A 10825-nucleotide genomic window follows, 5' to 3' on the forward strand; every position below is an offset into this window, starting at 1 on the left:
TAGGCCATTCAGCCCATCAAGTTTGCTCTGCCATCGGTTTTACATCCCCATTCTCTCGCTTTCTTACTGTAACCCTTTATCCCCTTGGCAATCAAGAACTTATCTATCTCAGTTTTAAATAGCCTCAATGACCTGGCCTCCACAGCTTTGAATTCCAGAGATTCCCCACTCTCTGGCTGAAGAGGTTTCTCTGTATCTCCGTTCGAAAAGGTCTTTCCTTTACCTAAGGCTGTGCCCTTGGGTCCTCACCTCTCCTACCAATGGAAACATCTTCCCAATGCCCACTCTGTCCAGGCCGTTCAGTATTCTGAAAGCTTCAATCAGATTCCTCCCTTGTCCTTCTAAACTCCATCAAATATAGTCGCAGAGTCCTCAAACATTCCTCATTTGTTCAGACTGTCGTTCCTGGGATCATTCTCATGCACCTCCTCTGGACCCGTTCCAGAGCCAGTACATCCTTCCTGAGGTACGGGACCCAAAACTGCTCACAATACCTGAAATATGGTCTGCCAAGAGCTTTCCAGAGCCTCAGAAGTCCATCCCCTTTTTTATATTCGAGCCCTCTCGACAGGAGTGACAACATTGTGTTTGCTTTCCCAACTACTGACTCAATCTGAACCTTTACCTGAACAGAAAACTGGACTAGGACTCCCAAGTCCCTCTGCACTTCTGATTTCTCAATTTCCTCCCCATTTAGTAAATAGTCCATGTCTCTGTTCTTCTGACCAAAGTGCATGACCTTGCACCTATCCACATTGTACTCCCATCTTCCACTTCTTTACCCACTCTCCTAACCTGTCCAAATCTTCCTGCAGCCTCCCCACCTCCTCAATGCTACCTGTCCCTCTACCTATCTTTACATTGTCTGCAAATCTAGCCAGAATGCTGTCAGTTCCTCCATCTAGATCATTAATGTTTAAAGTGAAACGTTGTGGCCCCAACACTGACCCTTGTGGAACATCACTTGTCACCAGCTTCAATCCTGAGATGGCCCCTTTTATCCCCACTATATTCTTCCTGCCAGACAGCCAAGATTCTATCCATGCTAGTACCTGGATTCTAACACCATGCCCCTTATCTTTCTCAGCAGTCTGCTGTGCAGCACCTGGTCAAAGGCCTTCTGGAAGTCCAGATCGATAACTTCCATTGGCTCTCATTGGTCTAATCAGCTCATTATTTCCACAAAGAATTCGAACAGATTTGTCAGACATGACCTTCCCTTGATGTAACCATGCTGACTTTGCCCTATTTTGTCATGCACTTCCAAGTATTCAGAAAGCTCATCCTTCCTAATGGACTCTAAAATCTAACCATCAACTGAGGTCAGGCTAATTGGCCTAGAGTATCCTCTCTTTTACCTTGCTTCATTCTTAAACTGGGGGTTACATGACAGTGATTTTCCAAACCCCTGTGACAGTTCCTGACTCCGGTGATACCTGATAGATCACCGTGAAAGCCTTCACTTTCTCTTCAGCACTCTCCTTCAGGGTGGAGCCTGTCACGTCCAGGAGGTTTATCCATCATCAGAACTTCCAGATTTTCTAGCAACGTCTCATTAGTGATGGTCACCCCACTCATCGCTGCCAACCATCCCCTCCCCACCTGAACTTTTGGGATTTTACTCATGTCTTCCATCGCAAAAACTGATACAACATACTTTTTCAGTTCCTCAGCTATTTCTTTGTTCCCCATGGATTTGGATCAGCACAGGCTTGGAGGGCTGAAGGGCCTGTTCCTGCACTGTAAAGTTTCTTTGTTCTATGTACAACTTCTCCTGCATCATTTTCCAGCAGCATGATGGGCATTTTCTCCTCTCTGTTGCCCTTTGTATATTGAAAGAAATCCCTGCAATCTTTCCTAATATTACTGGCTAGCTCACCCTCATATTTAATCTTCTCTCTCCTTACATCTTGCTTTGCCGCCCATTGTAAGCTTCCCAATCCTCTGGTTTCCCACTGCCCTTCCCCACATTATGTGCTTTCTCTTTTGCTGTTATACTACCCCTGCCTTCCCCAGTCAGCCATCGCTGCCTCATCCTCCCTGTCCCACGCTTCATTTCTCTCGGGATTAATCTCCTCTGTGTCTCCTGAATTACTCCCAGAATCCCCTGCCATTACTCTTCCACTGTCTTTGCTGCTCGGCTCCTCTCCCAGTCAATTCTCCCCAGCTCCTCCCTCATGCCTCTGTAGTTACCTTTATTCAGCTGTAATACCGTTACCTCTGATTCTATCTACTCCCTCTCACATTACAGTGTAAATTCAATCATATTATAGTCGCTGCCTCCTAAGGTTTCCTTCACCTTAAGCTCCCTTATCAAATTTGCCTCATTGTACAACACTAAATCCAGTATTGCCTGTTCCTTGTGGGCTCCACCACAAGCTGCTCCAAAATGCCAGCTTGGAGACATTTCACAAATCACTTTCCTTGCAATCCCTGACCAACCTGATTTTCCCAGTCCATCTGCATATTGAAATCCCCTGTGATCACTGTAAACTTGCCTTTATTACACACCTTCTGTATCTCCTGGTGTAACTAGTGCCCCAGCTCTTGACTCCAGTTTGGAGGCCTGGAGATAATTCCAGTTACGGTTTTCATACACTTGTGATTCCACAACTCTACCCACACAGATTCTATGCCATCTGACCCTACTTCCTTTATTACTATTTATTTAATTTCAATCTTTTACTAACAAGGCATTCCTAGACCCTCTGCCCACCTGCCTGTCTTTTCGGTAGGATATACATCCTTGGACATTTAGCTCCTGTAAATATATGGCTTACTTGTTAAATAGAAGGCTGGCTGCGAGAGTAAATATACTCAGCATTCGGAAGCCTGTGGTGATGCTGTGTAACGTGCGCACAGAAGGAGGTCACGTGATGCTCCGTTTCGCTCCCCGGAGGCGTGCGAGGAGGTCATGTGATGCTCCATTTCACGGGCGAGGAGGTCACGTCATGCTCCGTTTCACAGGCAAAAGAAGGTCACGTGGGGTCGGACATCCGGGAATGCGAGGAGGCGGAGAATGGAGTCAGATCAACAGCCAATCAGAAGATAATCCTACCTCAGTGATTGCATGACGTTTTTTATTGTATAAAAGACTGGGTCAGGGACAGGAATAGGTCTTACTTTTTTGAACTGACACACTTCGTAGTTTGTCAGGGACAGAAAGGTCTAGAGCTCTGTATACTTTGTCGACTTACTGTTTAAAATAAATTAAGAGTGTGAGACTGAATACCTTCTCCTATTGCTTCATATGAAGAACACGCAGGACTGGGCTCACACATAGAAGAAAGGGAGTTGGTAGATTGAGCCAAAGTCCTACATGACACATCCACCTGTATTGACATGCGAGGGAAGGGGGAGTCTGGAAACACTGGTCACAACTGAAGAAATATCCTGACACTGGTTGATCATCCTCACCCTCTGCTTTCTTTTCAGACTGACTCCTCTCGAGACCTGCTGACGATGTGTGTGTGTGTGCGCAGTGTGTTGTGAACGGACCGAGAGCGTAGGCTGTTGTGTGCGGGCAGTACAGCCTTTGGACCATTGTTTAGCTCCGCTCGGGAAGCTCTGGGATGGTCCTGTTTATTGTTGCCTTCGCCCTTTGCCTGGTAGCCACTGGGGGGCAGCACCAAATGGATTGTGCAACCCTCGGTCCTGTTCACCGGAGTAGGCGCAGGGTTCCCTGTTAATACAGACCTAACCATGTTCTATCAGCACACACAGCAAAATAACATCTCGAAATGCTGGGTGTGTACTCGAATCCCTGCACACTATATTGGGAGGATTCCCCTGAGTCCCATTCCGTTTAATAAATCCAAAACGGTGGAATGGTGATTGGACCAGAACAGACCCTCACATTTATCCATTTGAGGGATGGGCGGGGGTTAGGTCTGACAGAGAATCTCTCGGGTCATTCATGCGAGGCCCTGACCAGACCATTTCTGCTGCCAATGATGAGGTCACCTGGGAGACCACGGGTTATAACATGCAAAACTATCAAGGTTGGTTCCAGCCTCACTACATCCTTTAACATACACCCCTCTGGCTCTGACCCTCACAAACACCGCGGGTGAAGGAAGGCCCACGGGGGCGATTTGTTTTAAATGTAATCGCACATCAGGGTGGAATGCCGGAACCAGCAACTCTCCATATTGGTCTGGATCTTGCTCCCTTGCCTCTGTGCTACCTTTTGTTCACCATTACAGTTCCCACCGCGTTCATCCCAAACTGCATCCACCTCAATCCAAACGGTCCATCACTGAGACCGAGCGATTCCGTATGTTCACCTTCCCCGCCTATGGGAGTGCTAAGGCTGCTAGGGAACTGATCAATATGGCCTCCACCTTGGAAAGGCTGGCTAATGAGACTGCCGATGGCTTTGCAGCGGTAAGCACGGCCATCTCCGAGGTGTCGGCTGAGGTCATTGCCACCCGTACTGTTGTGTTGTCGAACCGTTTGGCCCTTGACTATTTGTGAGTGGCACAAGGTGGCCCCTGTGCTGTTATTGGGGCCGAGTGCGGCACATACATTCCGAATACCTCAGACAATATAAGTGACCAAGCGGATCACACCCGCCTGGAGGCTGATAATATCCAGTAGGAAGGGAAACAGTTTCATGATTATAATCCTATCCCTCTGATTATTACTGGATGGTGGTGGTCTGTTCATCATGCTCCTGCATGTCTCGGACCACAAGGGGGGAACTGAAAACAGGAACGAACGAAACAAGAAATACTTACAGAACACAATGGCGATCTCTGCGTGTGCATGTACAGAACACAAGACACCACCTTTCGTGGTCTTTTGTTGTCCGCGCCATCCAGACTATAAAAACTGCTGTACCTGATGTTCAAGGAGGGACGGCCTGGTCAAGTTCCACGATTAAGGGCACGATCACGCTGCCCCTCCCAATAGGTTTTGATTTAATACATTTGATTTCCTTCCTTCTAAATGCGAATTTTATTAATTTTGGTACAACACTACCCAATCAATTAACACCCTTGTAAAATGTTCCCCAAATGAGGGAATTGATATTAAAGTTGCTGGCTTTATCACTGCCTGAAAGTTTCCAATTTCCTGACACTTATGAAATGTCCTCCAAAATACGACTACATCTTTACACAGTCCAGGACAATGAAAATGTCCTTGGATTTTGACATGAGTTCTCCTTACTCCCAAATAACCTCCTCCTGCTAATTTATATCCACAACATTTCCTTTCCAAATCCCACCGGGAATACAACTTGATGACCTGCTGCCCATTTCCCATCTGCCTGAATGTGTGATGGTCTCCATTTTCTCAGGAAGGCCTCATTTATAAGATAGCAACATTCTGGGGTCTCTTCAGATTCTGTGTTCTATATTCGATAATCTAATCGCTGGCTAATGAAGACTAGCATCCCGTACGCCATCTTAGCCATCCTGTCTACCTGTGCTAACAGCTTCAGGGATCTATGGACTTGTACTGCCAATCTATTATCATTATCTATTCTTTGACAGTCTTATTGACCTGATGCTCAATTTCAATTTTTTGATGATGTTCCTCGTCCTAAATTCTACTGTCAGTATCAACCATTATTACTTTGTACATGAGATGTGGGGATCTCTGACTAAAACTGCATTACTGGCCCCTCCCTAACATCCCCAGTGAAGACGGTGATGTGCTGATCAGATTCACTGCTGTTTCTGCATTTACCTGCATGCACTTTGTCTTATTCACTCGTGGGATGTGAGCATCGCTGGTCCAGACCTGGCTGGGAACGCTGCCTGTTCCCAGTTGCACCTCCATAAAGTGTGGGGGTGAGCTGCCTTGTTGAACCGCTGCAGTCCGTGTGGTGTAGCTAGACCCACAATGCTGTTAGGGAGGGAGCTCAAGGATTCTGACCCAGTGAAGGGACGGTGATATATTTCCAAGTCAGGTTGGTGAGTGGCTTTGAGGTGAATGTGCATGGATTTCCGTTCTCATCGATCTGCTGCTCTTGTCCTTCTGGATGCTAGAGTTTGTGGGTTAGGAAGATGCTGTCTGAGGACCTTTGGTGAATTTCTGCAGTGCATCTTGTAGCTGGTCCACACTGCTGCAGCTGAGAAACACTGGTGGAGGGACTGGGTGTTTGTGGATGTGGTGCCAACTAAGCAGCTGTTATGTCCTGGATGGTATCAAACTTACTAGCTGTTGTTGGAGTTGCAGTCATCCAGACAAGTGGGGAGCATTCTGTCACACTCTTGCCTTGCGCTCTGTAGATGGTGGATAGGCTTTGGGGAGTCAGGAGGTGAGTTACTTGTAGCAACATTCCAAACCTCAAACAAATGTGGCCTTGATATTAAAGGTAGTCAGTCGCCCCTCACCTGTGGGAATCAATTCATTAGGGGGCAGCAGTTCTTTAACGCTGGTTTTGAGGAGCTGGAGTTGGGTGCACTTCCCACAGATGCAGATCGCAGGGACACGAGTGGTGACCCTTACCTCCCACATTCTACAGGAGGTACATTCAACTGCCCTAACCTCCATTCCCACTGTTCTAAATTCCCGAGACTACTGAGAAACTAAAGGAAAATACTGAAACCAGGCAACTTACCAATTGGGGCACAGACCCCTTTTGTTTTGGTGAGAGGAGGAAGACGGTTTGGAGACACTCCCGAGTCGTGTTTGGGGGAAAGCAACTGGCCAAATATAAAGCCGTACTTGCCCAGCAGTCCCGTGTCTGCTTGTGCTCAGTGTGCGCTCCGCCTGTCCAAGAGGTAAACCTTTATATCCGTTTAAATTGACCTTCCCGTTGTCCCTCTGGTCCTCACTGTCACTCCTCCCACTCCAACTGTCACCAGAAAAACACCATTCAGGATAAAGCAGCCGCTTGGTTGGCACCACATCCCCAGACATCCCCTCCCTCCATCACTGACACTCAGTAGCAGCAGTGTTTACCGTCTACACGGTGCGCTGCAGAAATGCACCAAAGATCCTCAGACAGCACCTTCCAAACCCACGAGCACTTCCACCTCGAAGGACAAGGGCAGCAGATAGATGGGAACATCACCCCCTTCAAATTCCCCTCTGAGTCACTCACCATCCTTATTTAGAAATATATTGTCATTCCATCAGTGTTAAAGGCAGCTCAGCATTACCTTCTCAGGGGCAATTCGGCATGGGGAATAACTACAGACTCAGTCAGTGATATCCACATCCCACCAGTGAATAAAACAAAATCATTTCATGGTTTGGAAACAGTCGGACCCTCCTGTGGGCTTCACTGAGGAGTTTTATTTATTCACAATGCAATGAATCCGTGTAACCAGGTATTTTACTGCGTTACTGATCTTCGCTCTGAACCGGGACAATGTTGCTGCATAAATAAATGTGTTTGTGCAACAGCTTAGGTTCCGCAGCATGGACCCAACTGCACTGAAGTGATACAGAAAAGATGAGTAATCGCCAGGATTGATTCCTTGAATGATATAATATAAGAAATATACAACAACAATTAACCAGAGGACGATGAAGATCCCAGAGATGGTGAAGAACAAAATCACAGCCTTCCTTCTGCTCTCCATCTCTGGGTCTCTGTGATTCTCTCCTTTGCTCTCAGCCTTCAGCCTCTTCCGGACTCGACTGGTCACTAAAATGTGTCTGACTGTCAGAGCATTGAGCGACAGAATTAAAGCGAATGGCAGTAAAGGGGTTAACACTGAATCAAGCCAATCTAATACCACCCACCAAGTCTCAGTAAAGTAGCTTAACTTTGTTATACAGTCGAATGGCACATTGTTGATTATCCTCGTAGGCTCATATTGAAAATAGAAGGGGATGTTTTTCAGACAGAACAATGTGCAGGTTGCTGCCAGAACCACAGTCGCAGCTTTCTCAGTGCAATATTTTGTTCTCACTTTCTGACAACAAATGGTCACAAATCGGTCAAAGGAGAAAGTGACGGTGAACCAGACAGAGCAGTTCGTGGCTGCACGAGACAGTGCCCCAATAACACTGCACACAGGAGTGATGTTCAGGAAAGACTGTGGGAAATAATAGAAGGGTAATCTCCACAGTATAACCTCAGTAATAATGACCATCAGATCGGCAGCTGCCATAAACACCAGGTAACGGGTAGTGCAAGGGGAAACACCACAGTTTTGCTTGGAAAGGACTGTAACTGCTAGCAAATTTACTGTGGGAGACAAATGGGAAAGAAACAACAAATTATTGATCAGAAATACCCCCTACCCATTCCAGAGAGAAACAACAAGGTTTTACCAACAAACTCCCATGCACTGTGTGACTGGGAGTGGTTGGGTGTGAGTGAGTTTGAGTTTCAGACTTTAACATTCACTCCAGATTGTCCTCCAGCCCAGTCACTCATGAGATTCTAGAGTTTAGACAGATATTGAGCTCACAGCCACTCCTAGGAGAGCAGAAGGAAGTCTATGATTTCCTTTGGTTGCATGGTAAGGTACAGAACCCTATTAGATTCCTCAATCCCAAGTCAGTTATAGGCCTAGCAATTGGACTGTCAATAATCCAAACTCTCCCCTTCTCCAGAGAAACAGTTATCCCCTGATCCTGTCATTGGACTTAATCCTGATCAGAGCCATGGCAGGATTATAAAACAGGTCACCAGAACCTGTGTGAGATTTCAAACACAACTGCACCATGAATCTTAAACAAGGGCAGTACAGCAGAGCATGCAGGACTCCCTTCATGACAATGTGGGAGTTTTCGGTTTACTGTGATATTTACACTGTAAATCTACCCACCAACATCTCAATGTGGAGGGACCAGGAGGGCAATCTGTCAACATTTCAATCTCCTGACCAAAGCGTGTGAGGAGAGAATTTCCGGAAGCGATGGTCAATGAAACTTTACAAATCAGAACAAGGCGCAAATTCTTCAATTCCTTTGCTTTGCCAAAATGAAAGAGCAATCTGAGATTGAAAATTCCCAACGGATGCAGCATCCATGACTGTGCGTGTGTGTAAGAGAGTTCCAAACCTTTCCCACCCTTTCCCACCCTCTGTGCACAGAAGAGCTTTCTGACATCTCTCCTGAATGCTCTCTGCCCCATTCACAGACTATGATCCTTTGTTCGAAATCTGCAACCATTAGAAACAGTTCATGCTTTCCTTTTAATATTTTGTTGGACTTCACTCAGATCATCTCTTAACCTTCAAAATTCTCGATCAACCTGGCTTCATTTACATAATGAAATCAGAAGAAGCGCAGCAGGTCTAGAGCATCTGTGGGAGAGAGCACAGAGTTCAGGTCGAGTGACCTTCTTCAGAACTAACCTGCCTGATCTCTCCTCATACCTTGAAGCCATAACAAACTGGAACAGATGACACAACACTGAGAACAGAAAATGCTGCAGCAGCAGTGAAGTTGGGAGTCTCTGTCAGTGTAGGATTGTACCGAGAATGCTGCTCAGTGAATTGCTGTCACTGTCCCGGGGTCTGGATAAGGCTGACCAGTCAGTGAGCTGGAGATGTTATTGTTCAAACGGTAAAACCAGAGAGCAGATCAACAGCAGATTAAGACAAGTTCAAGTGTCATAGCGCCATACCTGGGATGCCAGTAGCAGCAAGGATGGTGTAGAACACCTTCCTAACATGATCAATTGGTCGATGCATTTTCCTGTCTGAGGTGATCTGTCCCTTCAGGCAGCTGACAAGCTCCTCATTTGAGACTCTGAGCTGATGCATTCCCAGAGACGCTGCCTTATACTGTGTGGAAGCTCCTTGGGGAGATCGAGGTGACAGCATTGCTTGGCTTTGTTGCTGTTTTTCACATTTCTGGAAATGAACAAACCCATTACAATAACAAGTGTAATCCTGATTACAGAGGGGGGTTACATGATAATGAAATAACAAAAGCAGAATCTGGAATCTGCCAGCAATAACGCTGTCCACTCAAACACCATGAGCCCTATCCCGAGATCACACCCTATTTCATGATGTGAAGGTGCTGGTGTTTGACTGTGGTGGACACGTTCAACCTGTTGGACTAGAACCTGGTGTTGGGTGATTTTTGACAAATTGTTTCAACTGATGCTGCATCGAGACAGTTCATTCCAAGTGTGAACATATGTCTCTGAGCTGTCCTTCTGTACTCTAGGGTAGGAGCTGCCCTCTTTAAACAAGAACATTTCACTCACTGATTGAAATGTGATTCTTCTCACACACTGAATGTGTACATCACTGTGAGATCAGCATTTATTCCCCATTCCCAATTTTCCGGGATCTGGAGTCATATGAAGGTCCATGTAAGGACAACATACTGCCTTTCCTGAGGGAAGGGGTCTCAGTGAACAAGATGGACCTCCAACGATGGGACGTCACTGACCTCCCCCTTACTGTTACTCTCCATCAGATTCATCCCTGAACTCCCCCTTCCTGTCACTGTCCATCACATACATCACTGACCTTCCCCTTACTGTCACTGTCCATCAGATACATCACTGACCTCCACCTTACTGTCACTGTCCATCAGATACATCACTGACCTCCCCCTTACTGTCACTGTCCATCAGATACCTCACTGACCTCCCCCTTACTGTCACTGTCCATCACATACATCCCTGACCTCCCTCTTACTGTCACTGTCCATCACATACATCACTGACCTCCCCCTTACTGTCACTGTCCATCCAGATACATCACTGACCTCCACCTTACTGTCACTGTCCATCAGATACATCACTGACCACCCCCTTACTGTCACTGTCCATCAGATACATCATTGACCTCCCTCTTACTGTCACTGTCCATCCAGATACATCACTGACCTCCCCCTTACTGTCACTGTCCGTCAGATACATCATTGACCTCCCTCTTACAGTCACTGTCCA

The 10825-nt window shown here is 46.5% G+C and overlaps 1 protein-coding gene across 1 annotated transcript; it reads right to left on the reverse strand.

Moving 5' to 3' along the window:
• Window positions 1-7250: 7250 nt before the first annotated feature.
• On the reverse strand, window positions 7251-9608 carry LOC148136933 (putative G protein-coupled receptor 139). The gene is made up of 2 exons (XM_087982903.1): window positions 9542-9608; window positions 7251-8152 (listed from the first exon to the last, which is right to left on the reverse strand). Exons 1-2 carry the CDS (start codon window positions 9606-9608, stop codon window positions 7251-7253), a joined length of 969 nt encoding a protein of 322 aa, XP_087839029.1.
• Between the last annotated feature and the right edge of the window lie 1217 nt (window positions 9609-10825).

Source organism: Chiloscyllium plagiosum, unplaced genomic scaffold (genome assembly GCF_037043375.1).
Source record: "Chiloscyllium plagiosum isolate Xiang-an unplaced genomic scaffold, Cpla_swu_hap1 HiC_scaffold_44, whole genome shotgun sequence".
In the NCBI taxonomy this organism is placed as follows: Eukaryota; Metazoa; Chordata; class Chondrichthyes; order Orectolobiformes; family Hemiscylliidae; genus Chiloscyllium; species Chiloscyllium plagiosum.

What these genes read in the sequence shown, in the direction of transcription:
- LOC148136933 (XM_087982903.1), bottom strand. Translation starts at nt 9,608, where the DNA reads ATGCATCGACCAATTGATCATGTTAGGAAGGTGTTCTACACCATCCTT. An exon ending in TGCTGCTACTGGCATCCCAG is followed by an intron (nt 8,153 to 9,541) that starts GTATGGCGCTAT and finishes TGTCTCCCACAG; the next exon opens with TAAATTTGCTAGCAGTTACA.